Here is a 22,919-nt window from a genome sequence, read left to right as displayed (position 1 = left end):
AGTATAAGGCAATGTCTGGTAGCCTCCACCACAATTAGTTCTTCACTATTCTGGATAAGTCAAACAGTTTTCTCTGAGAGACCACAGGTTTTGTTTAAAAATTATTCAAATGTTTCCATGATTTCATGTTAATATTAGACCAAAATTTCAAAACAGACAACATCAAGGAATATGAATGAATCCATTGCTAATTTTAAAAAATGCAATTTGGGGATATTCACTGTCTTTTCTATTGCCATGAACAGCCTTTAAAAAAATAGTAATTATTAAGAATATGGTAGGATTTTGTGATAATCATAGTTAATCTTCTATTTTAAAAGTATAAAACGTAAATCAACTTTTCTTCTGAAACCACAAAATAATCTATCCTCACAAAAGCACTCAACCACAAAATCAAGATCCACCAATAATTTATGGGCTACACTTTACAAAACAGTGGTATAAATACAATTTCAAGTGTAGAAATATATATTTAGAAAGAAAAAAGAAAAGGAAAACAAAACAAAACAGTATCTTCAAGTCAGAGTACCTGGAATTGACATCTCCATGTCCTAGTTGCCCATGCTGCCCATATCCAAATGTATAGACATCTCCATTTTCCATTAAAACCACTGAAACCAAAATACACAGCTTTTTTTTATTATATGCATTTTATATTTCTATCATAAAAATTCTGAAAGCAGTATAATATTCACTATTTAAAATTTACAGAGCCATTAAAATGGGTAATTGACATCAATGGATAAAGAATATGTAGCATACATATATACAATGTAATATTATTCAGCCATAAAAAAGAATGAAATCTTGCCATTTGCAACAACATGGATGGACTTAGTAAAAGAAAGTCAGAGAAAGACAAATACTATATGATTTCACTCATTTGTAGAATTTAAGAAACAAAACAAATGAGCAAAGGGAAAAAAAAAGAGATTGAGAGAGACAAACCAAGAAACAGAATCTTAACTATAGAGAACCAACTGATGGTTACCAGAGGGGAGATGGGTGGGAGGATAGGTGAAATAGTTGATGGGGATTAAGGAGTGCACCAGTCATATGAGCACCAGATGATTAAAATAAAAACTTGAAAAAAAAAAGGGTAATTGAATCACAGGCAATTTATATTTAGTAAGATAATATAATTTTAGTTCATAATACATTAAAATTCTTATAAATACCCCTTAATAATATTAATATTTAATAAGATACCAGTTTGGGCCAACTGTAAAACCCTATCAATAATGAGTAGAAAATTCCATAGAAAATAACATTCTCTCATATCTAGGATAATTATATAGGTAGCACATGGGTTTGAGCTCTGTACAATTTATGCACAACTTCAGTGAAATGTTAGAACCTTAATATCTGTCAATGCCTTATCAAATAAGGAAATACATTTAGTACCAAAGAAAGAATTTAACATTTTTTATTTTTATAACAGTTGAATAGTACAACCCACGCTATATAGGTCAAATGTCAATAATTTACTAAGAATTTAATTATTTTCTACATTTTAAGAAAAGAAATTTGTTGATACACATTTTTCATTGAACAGTAGCAAAATATGGGACCAGGTGATAAAAATCGCAGAATCCTAGAGTGCAAAGGGATTTTAGGGATTATTTCATCTTCAGGAGTTTCATTAATTGAATTATAAAATAAGTCCATCAGAAGACAGATTAAAAACCAGATTTCTAGACAAATACCTATTCTATCATGCCAGTTTTTAAAAAGAGATTCTGTAACAAATACAAAGCTTTTACAGATTGGAGAGAAATTGCCATACTACAGCTTTTAACACATACTAAATAGACTACATTTGTCAAAACTAAACAAATATTTAGCACAATTGTAAAAATGCAGTTATACCCTAAAGTTCCAGCTGCTACCTGAATGGTGAAATCCACAGCTGACTTGAACTGCCCGGAGCTCACAGTCAAATCGCACAGAGCCTGGAGGATATGTTGTGATTTTGCTGGCATCTTTTTCTCCTCGTTCTCCACTTCCATCTGTAAGTGTCATAATTTGTGATTAAGCCATTATTCATCTTCAAAATAAAACCTTAAATCAGTTTACTATGGAAGAACAAGAGAAAAATGTTAAGAGAAATAAGCAAGAAGAATCTGCAGCTGTTAGAAGTGATAGGTCAAGAATCTACCTGCAAAGAAGCAATTTTGGAAAGATATACTATATATTTCTGTTTGCAAATATCACTAAATCAATAAAAACAGAGAAAAGATTTGGTTATGGATAAAAACTATTAAGCTAGTCAGTTATGTAATGTAAATGGGTCATTAAATTATACAAATAACAAAATCCTAATTAGTTTACATGGGAAAATTTAGTTTGCATAAAAATAACTGCATGCAAAGTCATTTAACAATTATTTTAAACTCAGTGATAGTGTTAGTACCAGCCACATAAAAAAAAATTCCTAGTTGACTTGCAAATGACTTAGATTTCCCATATACATCTCAGAAAGGCTACCCTGTCCATCAGTATTGTTACACTCAACTGAACTTTAAAAAATGTATAAAGACCAAAGAGCTTTATCCAATATATTGTAATCCAATGGCTGGCTCTCATTCATCTTTCCTGTCCCACCCTGCCCCTCAGCCATTCTACTTTGTGGCCTTCTTCTGGCCCCCAAACACTACTCCCAACCAAACCTTTCTGTTTCAGTTCTTCTTTCTTCCCCCCTTCTTTTTATAATTTCCTCCCTTGAACCTGCTTCAAGCATTTTCCTCCACCCCTATTTTTTACATTTGACTTTGAATATTCTGGCATTCTGACCATAAAATAAAATCCACATTCCAGAATATAAAACTTTAGTTTGGAATGTGTAAATAAGGGAGACAACTCATTTTTCCTAATCTAAAACTATACATCACTAACATATGACCTCTGTATCATCAAGATTCAAATTCCTTGCACATGGAATAAATGTAAGTCTGGAAGGAATTTCAAAAGGTCAACTAGTCTAAGCCACTCTCATGTGGTATAGCAACTCTAAACAAGTGTGTATAATATGCAGATACACATGTGGATCTACACACATTTTTAATTACATCTGAATTTTTATTGCCCATTTTAGAATGCTAGACAGAAAAACATCAAATCCTGTTATGTTCAGTGTTACCCTTTCTTTTTTTATATAGTATTTCTAACCTTTAGTAATAATCCAGGTAAGACAAGATTGGCCTAAATTATGAGTTCCCTTTTTATAACTAACTTTCTATTATTTCAAAATTCTTTAAACTCTTTATAACACTAGGACAGTAAAACCTCACTAATTCGGAATAACATAGAATGGGTTGGCCCATATGACTTACTGAGAAAGTCTTAATCATAAAACATTTAGGTAAAAATTCAGTTCTAATACCTTCACAAGCAGTACAGAGTATAGATTAAATGCTACAATAAATAAAATGTGGTTACCTACATTATAATTCAAAATAGGCCTATATTACATAAAAATGTACCATAAACATAAAAGTCCTTTAACATACAAGAATTAATTGCTGGACCCAGAGGCTGAAGGCACGTTGAAGGAATCCTTCATTTCTTGAGCCCTTGGTTTGAAAAGCTAGTGTTTTAGACAGGTTTCCCCTTATAAGTATGACCCTGAAAATTCAGAGGAAGAAATTACTTTGATTTTTTTTACTCAAAAAAGATCACAAATACTGCATCTGAAGTATAATAAATTCTGAATTAGTGAGAGGTTTTACTATAATAGGATAAAGAATAGCATTCCTCTTGCTAAATTATCTAATGTGGGTTTGCCAAATTAAATCTGCAAGAATGAATGGCCTAAAAAGAAAAAAAATAACAACACTTTGTTTAACTCCATCCAAAATGAAATACAATCTTAGTTCAGAGACTCCTTGTCTTGGAAAGACAGTGGAATGGTTAATATAAATGAGGGCCTATACAAAAAGGAATAAGTATTGTTTAAAAACTAAAGATGACAGATGTATAGAAATTTTACAGCTTTATCTCAATTGGTAAAAATATCTAATTATTAAAACCAAATCTAATCTAACAGAGAAAACAAACTGTGTTCACATGATTTTGTCAGACTTAGCAAAATTCAATATTACAAGTATCATTCCACTTTATATAAATGTATTGATGCTTAATTAGAAGTTTTTACCTTTGAGTTTAGCATTTTGCCCTCTCCCATGAGTCAGAGATTAATATAGATACAAATCCCACAATAGAGGTATAGCATCAGGGAAGGAGAAAAAAAAAAAAGCCTAGTAATTTACTAATTAAAATCATAGTGATTAAAAGAGTATTAGTTATTATTTAAAGGTAAAAATAACACTGGAAACATTTTGTTCAAGTTCATCTAAACAAACCTGTATCTAACTATACAAAATACTCTCTCAATTATTATAGATAGTGAAAACATAACAAGTAAAAGAAAAAAAAAACAGGGATGAAGTTCTTGATCATTATCAGCAGTAGTGGAAGAATTTTAAAAAATATATATCTGTATCTGGTATTTGATGTCAGTTTAAAAGATCAAGTATACTTCTAACAGTTTAGAAATTTACAGGTTATCAAAGAAAAAAAAAGGTACCTGATTCATAGCCAAAAATTCAGTGTCAATTCAAGAATCAGCAAGTGAAATTCAGCAAGATTAATTCTGCTCAAGCTTGTTATTCAGTAAAGTGATAATGAGCAGCAACAAAGTTAATCTCAGATTTGCAGGAAAAATAATTAGGTCTGAATATTCTTATATTTGGCCATTTAGGTATAAGCATATCTGCATTTTCCCCTAATATGAGTATGTTCATACATATGTGATAATGAAACTATAATAGCTTTGACAGATATCTAAAATATTGTATATATATATATGCTACACTATTTGTGCATATTTGTGTACACACATAGAGAAAAGAAGATTCAATATCTAAAGGACTCTAACTTTTAATTTTGATCTTTACTTAAATCTACACTTTCTTGGGTAATCTTATAGTCATGCATATCACAAAACGTATCACAGAACCCAGTGAGTATGTTGAGCAAAATGACTAAAAGAAAACAGCAAAGCACTTATCAAATACAATTAGCTATGCACTTACTTTATGCTAAACACTGTGAAAATTTAAATAGTACAGTGTAGAAGTGTTTTGGGGCATTGAAGACTAAGAGACTTGAATTGGAATTCTGGCTCTCCTATTTGCTAGCTGTATGACAAATGGACACTGGACCTTCTTTAAGCCTTTGCTTTCCCATCTATAAAATAGCAATAATGGACATTACTTCACAAGGTCCTCATGAGTATTAAGTGAAATAATATATAAAAAGTGCTCAATCAATATTCACTATTGTTGCTTTTTAAAAATCAATACAATAATCTCATGATACCAGTATTGTTACTCTGCTTTGCAGCTGGGAAAACCAAGGCTTAGAAGGGTTAAGTAACCAGCCCTAGTAATAAGTAGTAGGGCAGTTTTGAAGTTTGATCAAAAACAAGGATCAACGACGTAGATGGAACTGGAGGGTATTATGCTGAGCAAAATAAGTCAATCAGAGAAAGACATGTATCATATGACCTCACTGATATGAGGAATTCTTAATCTCAGGAAACAAACTGAGGGTTGCTGGAGTGGTGGGGGGTGGGAGGGATGGGGTGGCTGGGTGATAGACATTGGGGAGGGTATGTGCTATGGTGAGCACTGTGAATTTAGTAAGACTGTTGGATCACAGACCTGTACCTCTGAAACAAATAATACATTATATGTTAAAAAAAAAAAAAAGACGATAGCAGGAAGGGAAGAATGAAGGGGGGGAAATCGGAGGGGGAGATGAACCATGAGAGACTATGGACTCTGAGAAACAAACTGAGGGTTCTAGCGGGGAGGGGGTTGGGGGAATGGGTTAGCCTGGTGATGGGTATTAAAGAGGGCATGTTCTGCATGGAGCACTGGGTGTTATACACAAACAATGAATCATGGAACACTACATCAAAAACTAATGATGTATGGTGATTAACATAATTAAAAAAAAAAAACAAGGCTCATGTATTTTACAAACACCAAATGGCTGACATCTTAAACCTTTTGTAAAAATAAACTAATTACATATTTAACAAATCTCAAATTTTGTGCCTTTTGGATATTCTAAAAGAGAAAGCAGGGGCGCCTGGGTGGCTCAGTCGTTAAGCGTCTGCCTTCGGCTCAGGTCATGATCCCAGGTTCCTGGGATCGGGCCCCATATCGGGCTCCCTACTCCGCGGGAAGCCTGCTTCTCCCTCTCCCACTCCCCCTGCTTGTGTTCCCTCTCTCGCTGTGTCTCTCTCTGTCAAATAAATAAAATCTTTAAAAAAAATAAAAGAGAAAGCAAAGAATTCAAAGAATATATATGTATATACACATACATATATATCTTAATTTAATCTTCATATCAACATAATCAGTTAGGAATTATCATTCTTATTTTTAAAAAAAGGAAAACTGAAGCCTAAGAGATTATGAAATTTATGAACAGCCACATAGTTCTAAAAAATGACAAATTTGGGACTAAAACTGAGGCCTAATTCCAAAGGCTCTAATATTTCCATTACACCACACCCATTTCTAAACAGAAAATAGGTGTAAAATACACACAGATGTTTATCAGTGAGCCTTCAGGCTTTCACATTAGTCACTCCAAGCCAGATTTCAGGACTGTCTCCAGAGCAATTCAGATGTCCCTAACCAGGAGTACTACATCAAAATCCTTTTCTATGTAAGGCACTGAATAGCTGAAACAAATGTTAATGCACTTATCTGTTTGAAATACAGTCTGTGGTTACACTTCTAAAATAACTTACTATATGTTTTATGGATTATATATTATACTTATTAACTGAGACTTATATAGTCTAGTTTGCCTCTAGTCAGATTTTGCCTGTAACAGGATGGATTCTATGACTTTCTCTGAATTCTCTCCAATCAGCCAGAAGCTCTCCAACTTTCCATCTTAGAACCCGCTCCTGTGAACAATAAACCCACAGTTCTTACCCTCCACACACCCCTACAAAAAAGTTATAGTCGAGACAATTTTAACTATTACCGTCCTACAATTTGTACCTACAGTGTAATTAAATGTAAGACAGAACACAGCAATTAATATAGTAAATTTCTCAGTGGAAGACAACCAGGGTAAGAAAAAAAGAGAAAAACATATGTAGGAAAAATTTATTAAAAGACCGTAATTATATGTGGCAAGAGTAAAAGCAGTGCAGGGCGAGATGATTAAATGACAGGGACAGTGAAGGCAAAGGGAATAGGGAGAGGGAATTTGTGGGTGTATAGGAATTAGTGAGTGGTAAGTTAATACTCTATATAAAATAGAGCACCATTTGATAAAATATTATTTACTTACACTTTAAATTCATTTTGGTGGTAAAGAGATGAAACTGTTTCACTCTATAAAACCTGATAAAAACATATACACACACACACAACTGGCTGTATACTGTAATACCACAAGTAAGTCCTTCTAAAGAGGTTGCTACAAAAACACAGTCTTGTTATAAGATAAACCTGTGGTAGATAAGATGGCAGTAAGGCTAGTTACTGTTGATTAACTTTTGCAGCTACTCAATGAAGACACTGTGAAAAGTCTGTTTTAAATTTGTAACCCTAGTCTTCATTTAGCATTTCATTTTCAAATTCTGCAAAAAATTAGGATGTTTGGCCATCAGATACTAACATGGAGCTGAAAAAGTTTTAAACTGTTTCATGAAATGTGAACATTTAACCTCAGGTAAAGTACTGGAAAAATTCCACTTTCCATTAAATGGGGGTAAAAAAAGACACTGAGAAAATCCATCCTAATAGTGGCATAGTATAAAATATGAGATCAGAGATTCTGGCAATAAAATAATTTACATATAGTATACCCCAAATATCGTTCCTTAGATTTAAATATTTATAGCATTATTAGGGCACTCAGTAAATAAAGCAATCACAAATTTTTCCTATGGCTAATCACATTCGATTTAAAATATTCTCTATTTTTATTTCTGTAGAATATATCTTAAATAGTGCCCCACCAGTGCTTTGACTAATAACAGGGGTTTTGTTTGTTTTGTTTTGTGGTTTTGCTTTAAGTGGCAAACTGATAAACTGATAGAGGCAAATGTAAATAAAGTAAATTATAATATATTGCATATGAAAGTTTAAAAATAAAATTAGTCTGTAACAGTTTTGCAGCAAAAGAAAAGTAAGACACAAAACAGGTTAATTTGTCCATATGGAATGTATGTGTTTAAAACTGTATTCTATTTTGTGGGGTATATCCTGAGCATTTAAGAAAGCAGCAACTGAAAGTTATACTTGTCAAAGAGCCCCTGGTTCACATGCCAGGATTCAAGGCAGAATTTATATATAAATTTATAAATTCTCTGCATTAAATTCTTTCCTGATATTAGTTTACCCATAGCTGTAGTTTAAAAGAAAATAAACTTGCTTTAGGAATATTTCTAATTAATCCAGAGCTGTGAGATCTCAAAGAATTATTCAGAAATAGATTCTTAGTCAACTCACAGACTTGTCTAGACCTCTGACAGTTTTCGAGGACTAGAATAGGTTTATATAACTCATTCTTTACTCACAGACTTGTCTGGACCTCTGACAGTTTTCGAGGACTAGAATAGGTTTATATAACTCATTCATTTAACCCTCAAATACCAAGTAATTTGTGTGTGTTGTGTATATAAACTTTAATATTAAAACAATGGAAAAGTGTAATAGCAATCAACTCATTATCACTTTATACACTGAATTTAGTAATTTTGTTAATTCTAAAGCATTTTTTTAAAAAAGGACTATAAAATGTCAGATAGCAGACATCTAAGAGCAAATAATAAAGGATAAAGAACAGAAAGTAATAATTATTTTCTACCTTCCCTCAACTTTATGAAATTTGAAAAGAAATGGAAAAGAAAAAGATACACTGCAAAATGTCTTCTTTGTTAAAGTTAACAAATAAAAAGAAATGAGACTGACAGTCACTGACAAACAGTACATCTTTCAGCATGTTCTTTCTCCTCAGGCTATATAATGATAGAAGCAAAGTAGAAGAATTAGGTTTGTGCATTTTCCCAGAGAAAAAATTCAAATGAGTGGAAGAAACTGGGGAGGTATCCCACCTAATTGATAAGGAAGACCAAATACCTTTGTGCTTGTCCCGTTTATGCTTTAGCTGAGCTGGATGGGATCTGAGTCTGGCTAGAGCCTGTTCTCGATGGTTCATAAAAATAGGACCAGCAAATACAAGGGGGCCTGAGGAGAAACATTTTGTATGTGCATAGAAAAGCTCACAAAATGAAAACACTACAATGAATAAAAATAATTCAAACTAAAAAGCATGAAATTTATTCTTTACTGTTTTAGACATTATACTTTTCCCCAAGTTCCCCCACGTTAATCCCCCACCCCCATTCCACACACAAGTTTTAATATCTGAACTATAGGTGATAAAGTAAAATTTCTTTTAACTCATAAAATTATCACATAGTTACTAACAGTCTCAAGTACATAATCAGAAAGTTCAATTAAAACAAATCATCTTACAAATATTTTTAATATCATATATATTCAAACTTAGTAAACCATTAATAGAAAACAATATATTTCCTATTAAAATAACAAAATAATTTTTAAATTAATAATTAAATTTTAACAAGGTCTTCAAGATTTAATATCCACATCAGTCTTGCTACAAAACCAAGATAAATGTTATTGACTCAACTACATTCTGCCATACAGGTAGGAAAACAAGACAGCAAAAAACAAAACAAAACCAAAAATTACTATGATATGATGTATACATATACACATATGGACACACATTCATGGACATGAATATATATAAAATCACTACGAGGACAGGATTATAGAAGTTGTATTTAATTTTCTAAAAAGAATAAATCTAAGTTTAAATGTGATTTCTGTAACAACATATACAAAATCAGAAACAAGGTATTGATACTGAAGAGAGTAATCTAACCCAAGTAACATTTTTGGAACATTAACAATTCTCTGATAAAATAATTTCTTTCTGAAGCTCCACTATGTACATACACACACATACACAAATGCACATTCATATAGATTACAGTTATTTCCACTTATATTCAAGAAAAAAATCAATAGCAAAATTAATTTCAATAAAAATTATAATTTGCTTTTCTCTACTATCATTTAGCTTAAAAAGGGAAAACTTTAAGTTATATCTTAAAATTTCAGTTCTTTTCTTATAGAATTGAACCTATCCTTTCCTTGAGTTTGAGCAACATCAAAAATGCCTGCAAATTTCAAAACACTCTAAATCTGACATTAAGAAGTTACCAAATTTGAAAAGGGAATTGACAGTACATAAGCACTGAATGTTTTTAATTAAAGCCAGTTTTTTCATGATTCTCTATATCTCTTCAGCTATAATTAATTTTTCTAACAATGGAACAAAATAAAACTACTGCCCTATAATAAAATTTGACAAATGCAAATTCAACACCAAAGTACCCTTCATTAAATATTAAAAAATGGGTAGGAAAAACATATTTTAATTATGTCTTGAGATATAAATAAAAAATGCAGGCATCACCAATTCTACGAAAAACCAAGAATAACATATTCTATGATTACTACAGATAGAAATATGCTAATTTAAAGTTAACAGAAAAATTAAATATTATTTCCTAGTAATGCAGTAGCAATTATTTTCAAGCTAAGATTAGATAAATATGAACAAAATGTCTTATTTCTTCAACATGCATTTTTTTTTTCAATTAATATAAACCACTCTAAAAAGCATGAGACACTTTCCAACTACCCCAAAGAACTATAAATATCAAAATAACAGTAATATTAAGTTACAGTACCCTTTTCTGATTTCTGTGGTCTGCTTGGGATATTATTTCTTCCTATAAAAATATTACACCCATAATATTCATAGTTATTTAGCTTCTCACTAAATTCAATCTTTTTAGGGTCTCTCGATATAAAAATTTAGAAGGCCCACAGGCAATCATGCCTAGAAAGTATACCATCTGAGCTCAATTTAAATCACCACTTATATCAGGCTATCAGGTTCTAAAATAGTCATGTGCCATGGACTAAAACAATTTTTCTTATAAACATAGTTCAGTCATTCACTTATTTGCCATTTTTTATCTTTAATGTAACAGACACCAGGTACATGTATATTATGACAAAGACACAGATCTCATTAGAATTTAGTCCAATAGGGAAGATAGAAATAAAACAACTAAGAGTTGCAGTATGTTGTGATAAATGTTATAAAGGAAATCTGTACACACCCTGAAGGATGAAAAGTGATCTATCTACTTGGGTGAAAGAATGAGAAAAAGTTTGCCGAGAGAAAGAAGGAAAGAGAGGGCATTCCAGGCAAAAGAAACAGGATTTATAAAAGCAAGCAGAGATTAAACAATATTGTATAGTCATTAAAAACACACATAATAGCCAAAATGGATGGAGTGCAGGGTTATGAAGCAGAAAGTGACAGGAAATGAGTCTGGAGCTACATATGAAAAACAGGTAATTACAATCTTTTTCTACCATGAAACTTTATTGTAGAGGTGTTGAGACATCCATGAAATGTTTTCAATTAGTCAACAAAGACATATTAAGTACTGACCAATTTCAGGCACTACACTTGGTCCTGGGAACTCTTGGAAAAACAAGACACCATCTCTGCTTTCAGAAGCTCGCAGTCTAATGTGGGGAGGGGAGGGAGGGAGAGTTTACACACAACTCAACAAGAAATTATGACTGTGTGTTATGAGAAAATTAAGCACACTGAAGGGGCAGCCAGCAAACCTTAAGAGTGGGAATGTAGGCAGTTTTGGGGTACAAGAAGAGAAAATACCACATAAGCTAAGACTTAAAGAGGTAGTAGTACTACAAAGGTTCACAGATGGGGAAAAAAAACAGGCATAGGGAACAGGAAAAAGAGTAAAAAGAGATGAGGCTGTAGAGAAATTTTTTTTTAGATCTATTTATTTATTTGAGGGAGAGAGAGAGAGCATGAGCACATGAGCAGGGGGAGGGGCAGAGGGAGAGGGACAGGGAAAGAGACTCTCAAACAGACTTCCCAATGAGTGCTAACCTGATGCAGGGCTCAATCCCACAACGCTGAGATCATGACCTGTTCCAAAATCAAGAGTCAGATGCTTAACTGACTGAGCCACCCAAGCGCCCCAAGAAATCTTTATGTAGGTTTTTTACACAGAAAATGCTTTTGTGCTATTTAAATCAGCAATGAGAGAACACTTCATCATGTTTTATAAAAATTAAGAAGAACAATACATATGATGCTAGAAGAAAACATCACTCTCAGATATTAGTCTGGAGAAGATAAACTGTAACATTTCAAAAACAATTTGAAATCTGTTAAAATTTAAAACATAAACACTCTCTGGCCCAGATATTCTATTTCTCCGAAGCTCTACTATATAAACAAAAACTCCAATATGGCTATAAGTTTAAAAATATTTATTGTAGAAAAACCCACAAAAACTTGAAAATAACCTAAATGTCCATCAACAAAATAATAGTTGAATAAACTGCAGTACAGCCACATTACAATATACTATATAGCTCTTAAATATAATGTAGTAGACCAATATTTACTAATTTAGTGTGTCTTCATGATGTAAAATGAGAAAAAGATGCTGCAAAGAACTGTATCTCTAATACAATGCCACTTTTGTAAATAAACACTTGCCTATACTTTCACACATGGGTAGATATCAGCATAGTAGATATATGTGTAGATATATTATAATGGAGTAAGATATGGAAGTATACCCATTAGATTAAACCTCATTTGCTTGGTAGAAAGAATGGGAAGGTTAGGAAAAAAATTTAAGCAAGATTAAAAAAAATGTATATACTATCACATTAACCAAATACGTAAAACAAAACTGTCAGTGATACAACTCGAAATGTATAAAACTTGATTAGAAAATAAAGAGAATCCCCATATTACTTTAAAACGGCACTGCAATAAAGCACAAAAATTTTCTTCTGATCTAATATCAAAGGGAAAAAAAACAGGACACCAATATATATCACAGTATGAAATGATATAAGATAACAAAAAAGTATACATACAAAAAAATTGGAAGAAAGTACACCAAAATTCTACCAGTGGTTATCTTACTACATTGCATGTAATCCTCATTTTAAAGGTTCAGAAAAGGGAGGTTCAGAGTGGTTAAATTCCAGGATCATACATCCCCAGTAAAAGTTAAGAAGCCAGGGTCTGAACCAAAGCCTAACTTCAGAAGCTATGCTGTGACTGCCATGCCACATAGCTTCTTCGCTAACCACAGAACCTATCACCCGAGTGAAACTACTGAGAAGAAAAGGGCCTGGACAGTCAACATAAAATGCGACTTCCCAGGCAAGCCAGGACATAAGCTCACGGCCATCTACAGCTCCCAATTATGAAAGTCTGATGACATTTAGGGGAAAAGAAAGAAAAGTAGCCAACATTATTTGAGCTTAGTTCTCCTTACAAGAGAGCACTGAAAGGGAATACAAAGATAAGATCATTGATACAACCACCCAGTAGTTCTGAGGAGTTAAGAGAGTTCTACTTAAAAATTCCACTGAACAAGCATTTCACCTACAAAGTTAACAGAAGACTCAGAGAATTTAAACATCAACCAACCCTGTATTACCTAAAAAGCTAAAATTTATCACAAATGTCACTGAAATAAAATATGTAAATGAATACACTGGTACCTAAGAATATACATTTAAGAAAAACATTACCTAAAAGAATAATATAAAAAATTTAAAGACTAAGTGCCAAATTAATAAAAATGCAGTAATAACACTGTTCTTTCAGGTTTCAACAGCACATTCCATTATATAAGTCTGTGTCATAAACAGCTGCAGCTAAATTACATCAATAGGCCTGAGGCTGAGCAAAGCTTTAATACAAGGACTAGGTCCTAAAATTCTGATCAACTTTGAAACAACACAAACTTGATAAATAGGATGAGACAGATAAATCAAGTAAAATAATTTGATATAATCTAATCCTGAAGTTCTGAAATTTCAACAGAGGTAAAAGCCAATTATTAATGAGTATAATTACTAACTTATCACTAAACTGTTAATAACTAAGAAGTACCATGAAGAGGCTAAGAAAAAAAAATACAGGTATGTGTGGCAGTTGGAATACTAAAAATTTATTTTATTTTGTTTTGTCTTCCTCATTAAGACAAAACAAGACAAACAATTCTCCCTAGCTCTTTAGCAGAAGGCAGAAATTCGGACGCAGCCCCAGGTATTCTGCTGTAGAAGGTGCATGGAAGCAACTCTGAACATCCCTGCCCGGGAGCAGCAGTTCTCACACTTTAGCACCACCAGAATTACCTGGTAGGCTTGTTCAAACACAGTTTGCTGGGCTCTGCTCCCTGAATTTCTGATTCAGAGGGTCTGAGGTAGGGCCTGAGAACAGGCAACTGTAACAAGTGCTCGTGATGCTGGTCCCTTTGAGACCACTTTGAGAACCACTGTCCTACCATAATGAAAAGCGCAGTACTTAAAAGGCATTCCTCCATCCAATTAACATAAAAATATTTTTTAAAAAGCAAAGGTAAAGTACAAATGCCTTAGAACTAGTCTTTATTTTTTCAAGAAACAATGACTTAAGTTTTAAAAACATAGCTCTTATTTTGTTTATAAAGTAATACACATATTGGAGATTATTTAGAAACATTATAAAGAACAAAATAAAAATCACCTATAAACTCACTTTTCAGGAAAAATCACTACTAACATTTTGGTATTTACCTTTCTAGTTTTTTTCCCTATGCAAGTGTGGATATATCTCTGTGTATATTTTATTTTGTTTTCTTATAAAATTGCTAGCAATGGAGTACTGGGAAAGAATATAAAGATACTATCATAAAAGTGTCATATCACCATACTGGCTTTCAATTATTTTAATATGGTGTAAGAATTTCCTAAAGTCATTGAATAAGAATCTGCAGTCTGACTTTTAAAAATGGGTACACAGTTAAAATTCTTATTTAGAAGTATTTTTATAAAACAAAATGTACAAACAGGCTTCTCTTTGCATTGTACTGTGTTAAATGAAACACATGCATATTGTAACATGTCCTCACTGCACAATTCCATAGTAATGATGGCGATTGTGCAAAGCAAGGACATGGTTCTAATATGCACAAATTTCAGTATCACATAAGGTAACGAATGCCATAATTAAGGTCCATAATGAAGATCCTAACCCATCAAGAAAAGATATTTACTACATATTTTACTATATACTGTGTTTAAACAAAAATGAAAAAATGTGTAAGAAAGAGCTCAACCAAAAAATAAAGACAAGACAAAATTTCTGTGAACCAATAATCTTTCTATATATTGAGGACAGAGGATGAAACGGACTTGTCAGAAAATCTACACCAATTGCCTAGAACATAAGTCTGTGTTTATAAAATCAGATACAGTAATAAAATCTCTGTAAATATTTAAATAATGGACTTTTTTAAACCTTTGAAAGGCTAGAGTTTATATTTTTAAGGTCTATGACACATTTTAAAATAAATGGCAAAAGAATATTCTGCAATCACAAAATTTTGTTGAACTAATGCATAATCAATGTTCTTTTACTTTTGATATGCAGAAACATACTACAGCTAGAGAAGAAAAGCTTTTTTACAGAGGGAGAAAAAAACTAACAAAACACGCAGAGCAAGCAATTACATGCCATCATGAGGATTTGCTATACTTTGCTTGAAACATAAGAAATTGCTGTTTTTTGTAGGTCAATTCATATGATTCAACCCAATATTTCCCAAAAGAGAAAAAACAGGTAGTAAAAAGATGCACTGATAATTATCCTTAAACAAATCATATTAAAAGAAACTGTCACTCAATTACCATTTGTCATAAAGACCTAGAACTTAAATTTTACCCTATTTTCTATAAAATATTTAATATGCAATTTTCCCCATATTTATATAATGTAAACAATGACAGTATCTACATTCTCATTAAAATAAACCACTTTTAAAGGTAATGATTTTATGTAAACATAGCCAGCTAACAGCAAATATTCCTATATCAATTAATCAGATTGTTTATTAGATCCTATAAAGAACAATCTTCAAGTTCCAAGCATATGTTTTACAACTTAAGTTTAATAAAAATAGAATTTACCAAACATGCTATATATTTTATGACTTATTCCATTTTACATTAAAAAAAAGTACCTAGAAAAAATTTGCAATGGTGGTTAAATGGATAACAGATTTTATTTCATTTATCAAGTCTCATGTCATTTCTAACAAGCATTTAAAATACGCACTATCAGTAAATATTTCCAATCAAGATTTTGCCTGGCAGAGGAATAAAATCACAGATCTCTTTAACCGTCTGTCTTAATCCTACAAAGAAAAGATTCTACTGGGCAACAACAGCTTTAGTAATATTTATATTTATCTCTGCTATTGGATGTATATTAAAATATCTGTATTTTACTATCTGCTTATAACCACAGTGAAATGTATTTTCAGGCTGAGAAATGGTCATAAACAATGAGGAAAAGAGAAACAATACACCTATCTTTGCAATTAAAACCTGCAAAACTCTCCAACTTACCCTTCTTGTACATAACCAGAATAAGCTTTTTTGGGGGAAAAAAAAAAAGAAGACATATAAAAACATAATTATGCACTGGATTGAAAGAAGAATGCTGGGACCGTGCTCAAATGGAAATGATCATAGATGACTAAGAAAACAGAAATTAAAATACTATATTAAACTAATCTGTTGTTTATGGTTAAATAACAACCACGAGTCCAAAATCTGGGAGAAAGACCAGTTCTTAGAATTCATATACATTTTTTAAGTTGCCATTGCTAATAGCTTTTGATGCTGGCAGATGGCACAATTCTTAATACGCCTGACTTACTATATAAACACCCTATTCTACTAAATTAAGTCTAAGTTAATAGCACAAATGTAAATACTCTGAATATTTTCACATGATTTTCATATGTAACTATAATGTTACTAATTTTAATTGCAATGTCTTACCAAGTCAGCCTATTCTGTAAACTTTCAGTGGTCTCAGTATACGATAAGAAAATGGATTTTCATATACTTTTTCTCTGCAGCTACATCTTACCTCTTCCTTCCTCTAATCTGTGTCTCCTGATTACACGTTGTCGTTTTTCTTCTTGTCGTAACTGAAGGTGTTCTTCAATGTTAACCCCAGGTACTGGGACAGCTAGATGATTGACCAAAAAAAAAAAAACAAAAACCACAAAGAAACACAAAAAAAAAACATATATAGATAGATACAATAATAGATATGAAAGAACTGTATGAAATTCAAGAAAGTAAAAGCTAACAAAACACTGATGAAAACACAAATTATTTTTACTCGAAGAATCTTAGCAAAAAAGAGAAAAAGAGCCTTACCCTTTAATTAGTGATACACTATCAGCTACCATATACGCAGTACTGCATAGTTAACTATCAATTTTTTTAGCACATACTAATATAAATTACTGAGCTGAGGACAAGATGTGTAGTACAATCCATCACATTACCTAACAGAAGATCTAAAGGTATCATCTCCTTCACTGCATCAAGAATTCCTCTTTGTCTTGCCTCCTGACCATCCAACTCTCTTGCACAAGCCTTGCAACACCCACACACGGCACAGCCAGATTCTCCGGAACCACAACCACAGATCCTTAAAAAATAAAAATAATTAACTGAAATGCTTCTACTCTTTCCCTAAAACTCTTTTCTATAATGTCTTTTCAGGATTTCTGAAATTAAGTTATATGAGTTAGCAATGAAATCATCCCTTCAGATCAGCATGTGCCAATTTTAAAGAACCGAATAGGTATGAATAGATGGAATAACTAAAAACAAGAGTTTATTAAGCTCCTCATAGGTATAATTGGTGTATTTCTATAGAAAATACAAATGGATTCTGCCATCCTCAAAACCACTATTAACAAATATTTTAGAAGTTATCACAATTAGTAAAGCACCAGCAGCTTACTATTAAATGGTCTGAGTGGGTTAGTCAATTACCAAACAAACACTGTTCTCCACCAGCTAACTTAAAGGTGTGCATAGCCATCAGTAAGTGAGCTCAGCTTGCCAGCTTTTCTCTCCCTCCTTTATATGCCATCATCTCTCATTCTCTCCTTCCACTGGGTCCAATTGCCTGTTCCTTTTCCTCTTCTTTGTCCTGTTCTTATCAGTTGTGAACTAAGTGTATGCCACTGGATTACAACTGAGGACAAGAACACTCCCAGAAGTTGCCTACAGGGTCAGTGAACAACTAACTTCTTAGTCACCTATTTCGTGGATGTAGATAGAAGTCACAGCTTTAATGTTATTGCTGGATCGGAAGTGAAAACCTTCAGACAGCTTCACTGAGCCTGCGGTTATCCAGATTTGTGGTGGTACAAGAGAAAGGATCTACCTGGCAGCAGTTTTGAAAGACATAGCTAGGTGCCCTGTGAAACTCCTGGGTTTAAAATGCAAGCATTATTGACAATTTGGAAGATCACTAACTATAGAAGTAAAAACTGATAAACTAATATGCCCTACTACATTGTCTATACGCACTGTTTAAAAGATAATGTGGCATTCTAAATTTATTCTAAGATATGTAGCCACAATTCTATAATAATTGAAGTCATTTTTAATAGTGCAGAGTGTCCTGGCATATAGTCTTATGTTAATTTTATTCATTTATTCATTTTTGCCTCATTAATAAGTAAGTTACTATATTTGGTTAGGTACTGTCCATTTAGGTCTATAGGTTTAAGTTATAAATAATTACTGGAAACTGATAGTAGATCTCTGGGGAAAAGCACATAAAGAATAATTTTAGGAAGGATCAGAGAATTCAGAAATTCATTTATGATACTTACCAACTGCTTAAGTTCAGAGAAAACTTACTGTTAAAAAATCACAATATTTCAATAGCCTAAAAGAAAAGGCCTGTTATAAATTATTTATTTTCATATGTTAGGCCAAGTATAAAATTCTCCCCAACATTCAAGGGGAAAACTTGCATTCTGATTCTGCCAAACTCACATATAAAGTTTAAAATAATGATAACATGGGACCCCAAGGGGGAAAAAAAAAGGTCCAACAAAAGCAAAAGAGGATAAATATAAATAAGTATAATGCAACTTTAGAAGTAATAGTTCCTAGAACACCTAAAATTGTGAACATAAATTTAATTTAAAAGAAAATTATATGTCTTTAATCGAGTATTTTATATGATATTTGATAATTCCATCCAGAAAAGATTAATGTTCAACAAAAATGAATAGATATTTGGCATTAAAACAGTCTTAGGAAAAGAACACAAATTAAGGTAGAGCCCCAAGACTTTAAGAAATTTATGACTTGTTTTTATTTATTTATTTTTTTAAGGATTTTATTTATTTATTTGAGAGACAGCAAGAGAGATCACAAGCAGGAGGGAGAAGCAGACTCCCCGCTGAGCAGGGAGCCTGATGAGGGGCTCAATCCCAGGACCTTGGGATCATGACTTGAGCCGAAGGCAGATGCTTGACTGAGCCGCCCAGGTGCCCCTACGACTTGTTTGTTTTCCATATTTTTTCTTTTTTTTTTAAATTTTATTATGTTAGTCACCATACATTACATCATTAGTTTTGATGTAGTGTTCCATGATTCATTGTTTGCGTATAACACCCAGTGCTCCATTCAGTACCTGCCCTCTTTAATACCCATCACCAGGCTAACCCATCCTCCCACCCCTCTCCCCTCTAGAACCCTCAGTTTGTTTCTTGACTTGTTTTTAAAGAATGGTTTAAATGAATCAAATGAAAGAAAAGCAACTTAAATAAAACTGACACTAAATTAGAAATTATTATAACAGAAAACAATTATTAGAATTACACGTATACGCCAATATGCCCTCAAGAAACAACAAAGTAGAATACACTCTGGAATAATTTTGAAAAGAAATGTGCTGTGCACCTTTTCTGCTAGTGTCTTATTTCTTCAGCATTCATCACGTTCTTACCCTCCAGGGACTCTGTCTGGACGCCCACTGCTGACGCAACTGGCTCCATAATCCGTACAGTCCCCACAGACGGTGCACACCATGCACTGCTCCAGCTTCCATTTATGCATGCCTGGAGGGCACATCATGGACTTCTCATCTTTGTCATCTAGTTCTTCTTCCAGGTCTTCATCCATTGCTGTTGCCATATTTTCAACTCCAAACCCTATTTGACAGATCAATTTATAACTTTTATGTAGATTATTCCTATGTCAACAAAACTGGTAAAATTATGTAACATATACTAATCAAAGTGAATATACAATGTAATGCTAAAATATAAGAGCAACAAAAATAAAATTTAATATAGGAACCACAAATAAATGCTCTCATTTCCTTTCTGCAAAAAGAGGGAAGGCAGGAACACCTCTTAGCTATTACTTTCTGCCAATCATACTTTTAATTTTTGTTGATTTTAGTCCTTCATTTCCATCCTCAGTGCCAACACTGTCATTCAACAGACGGAAGAATGTCTCCCAACCGTGCTCTAAGCCATGAGTCCCTCCCCTCTAGAACATCCTCCCATTACTAGCAACTGGCAAAAATTTATAAAAGAAAAATAATGAAAAACTTGTCACCAAAGTTTAGAAATTACATACACAAATGAAATCATAAGTAAATGTAAAGGATAAGCTAGTTAGTCAAAGATATGTGTAACACATACAACATAATATATCAAAAGTTCCTACAAATCAATAAGAAGGCAAGAAAACTAAGAAGTTTGAAGAGATGGTCTAACATACTACTAATAGTCAGGGAATGCAAATTAAAAGAAAAATGAGGGACCCAGCCATTCTACTCCTAGTTATATGCCTAAAAGAAAAGCATACAACTTTCCACCAACATTCACTAGAAATGTTCATAGCAACTCTATTTATAATAACCAAAACTAGAAACTACCCAAATGTCCGTAATACTTGAAAAGATTCCCAAACTGTGGTATATTCACAAAACTGATTACTATACAATGAGAATGAATAATCTATAAATACTTGTAACAACAGAAATGAAACTCATAAAGTCAATAGCCTGAGTATTAGGGCAAAGCAGTAAGGTGCATCTATAATTTAGCTCTTCGTAAAAGGCCAAGTATTCTTAAGAATCATTTTTAGTTGTCGGGAATGGGTGAAATTACAGGTAGCGTGTGCTATTAAACAGGAAGATAATATTTCCCAGATAGGCTGCTGCCAAAAACAGTTAAAACTGAAATTGTGTGGTGTAAAAGGAACTAATAATGAAGAGTTTGAAAGATGCACTTTTCTAGAATAATTTAGTCACTCAAAATGCTAAATCAAATAAGTGTTATTATATTTTATATAAAATTTTTAAAAATTGGGGCGCCTGGCTGGCTCAGTCAAGAGAGCATGTGACTCTGGATCTTGGGGTCATGAGTTTGAGCCCCATGTCGGATATAGAGATTACTTAAATAAATAAACTTTAAAAGAAAAAAAAGAAAGAAAAACACTCAAGTTCATTTGCTCAAAAATTAAAAGTCTAAAGTATATTCAAATGTTTCAGTTATATCAAAAAGATAAGAAATTCAGTGGTTTTCCTATTTTATAAGTATGATATTAAAGAGCCACTTGTTTTGAAAAGAGTAAGATTAGTCCCCAAGTTATTCTAAAAAACTTAATGAAAAAAAAGATGAAAAGATGACACAAAATTTAATATCCACATGTCCAACACCTACCTTTCCCCCCTTGGTTCATGGCACCAGTGTCTCGTCCACACTGTCCTTTATTATTTACACCAAATGTCCAAACTTCTCCATTCTTCATTAAAACACAAGTATGAGCTTTGCCCATAGCCACCTGAGTTACAAAATGGCCCTTCAAATCTGTTACCAAACCTATAGGACAGATACAAATTTGGTAAGGAACAACAATAAAACCTTACTGAGTCTAGTAAATCTTCAGTATTATAAAAGGACCACCTCAACGCAGAACTTTTTATTTCTGGGATAAAATAACCCACCAAAATGAGAAATAAGTGGGCAAAAGACTGGCAGGGTATCAGTAAATTAATTTTTTAAGTTTGTGATGAAGTCCCAAAATCTTAAAACATTATCATCCAGACTTGGGACAAATTTTTACTGTGGCCATTGGCTCAAGCCTGCGTCTCCTGAATGTTTGCTTTAAATGTCAACACTCTCAACAATTCTCAGAAGGGTCACTAATTCTCAGACTTTCCTGGTCCAAGCACAAAGGAGCCTATAAATCATGTACTTCACCTACTTTGACTTGCCTTAAAAAGGAATGAAGGAGGGCACGTGATGTAATGAGCACTAGGTGTAAGACTGATGAATCACTGAACTCTACCTCTGAATCTAGTAATACACTATATGTAAATTAAAATTAAAAAAAATAAAAAGGATTGACAAACACAACAAAATACTTCCTGGAGTATACTGAAATCCCATTGTTTCTGTAGAAACCTGTGAGATGTTCCAAAGCAGCATTTTTCAATCCTTTTTAACCTGCAGTGTTTTCTTCCACAATCCCAATAGCTAACTAGTTTAGCCAGTTCCTACAACACTTATTCACGTATTACTTTCATTATATTTGCCATATCCAAGTGCTACCCATATAATCTTAATATTTTTGCAACAATTTTAAATTGACCGAAGCATTTTTAACCTTATCAGGTAGTAACAACAGTAAATATCAAAGATTGTTGAGTATTTCCAAGATATACTAAAATAAAGACTTCTTGAAAAAACTAAAGTATTTGTTTTATTTTATTTTATTATGTTATGTTAGTCAGCATACAGTACATCATTGGTT

General features: G+C 32.6%; 1 protein-coding gene across 16 annotated transcripts in view; it reads right to left on the bottom strand.

The window, feature by feature from the left end:
- The window catches only part of MYCBP2 (MYC binding protein 2), a 283,331-nt gene that overhangs the window by 182,573 nt on the left and 77,839 nt on the right, over nt 1–22,919 (bottom strand). For 12 of the 16 annotated variants that reach the window (XM_032402809.1, XM_032402810.1, XM_032402815.1 and 9 more), the window contains exons 14-20: nt 21,827–21,985; nt 20,098–20,302; nt 17,624–17,769; nt 17,197–17,298; nt 9,177–9,284; nt 1,890–2,009; nt 530–611 (exon numbers count right to left, since the gene is read on the bottom strand). In XM_032402809.1, the coding sequence (XP_032258700.1) occupies nt 530–611; nt 1,890–2,009; nt 9,177–9,284; nt 17,197–17,298; nt 17,624–17,769; nt 20,098–20,302; nt 21,827–21,985 (922 nt within the window). Of the gene's footprint in view, nt 1–529; nt 612–1,869; nt 2,010–3,509; nt 5,559–9,176; nt 9,285–17,196; nt 17,299–17,623; nt 17,770–20,097; nt 20,303–21,826; nt 21,986–22,919 lie in introns of those variants that run through there. The other 4 variants (XM_032402816.1, XM_032402820.1, XM_032402825.1 and 1 more) reach the window with 4 other exon arrangements.

The sequence above is a fragment of the Phoca vitulina genome, unplaced genomic scaffold (genome assembly GCF_004348235.1).
Source record: "Phoca vitulina isolate PV1807 unplaced genomic scaffold, GSC_HSeal_1.0 scaffold5, whole genome shotgun sequence".
In the NCBI taxonomy this organism is placed as follows: Eukaryota; Metazoa; Chordata; class Mammalia; order Carnivora; family Phocidae; genus Phoca; species Phoca vitulina.
Note: the sequence above shows the minus strand (reverse complement) of the source record. Positions and strands in the feature narration are given on the sequence as shown.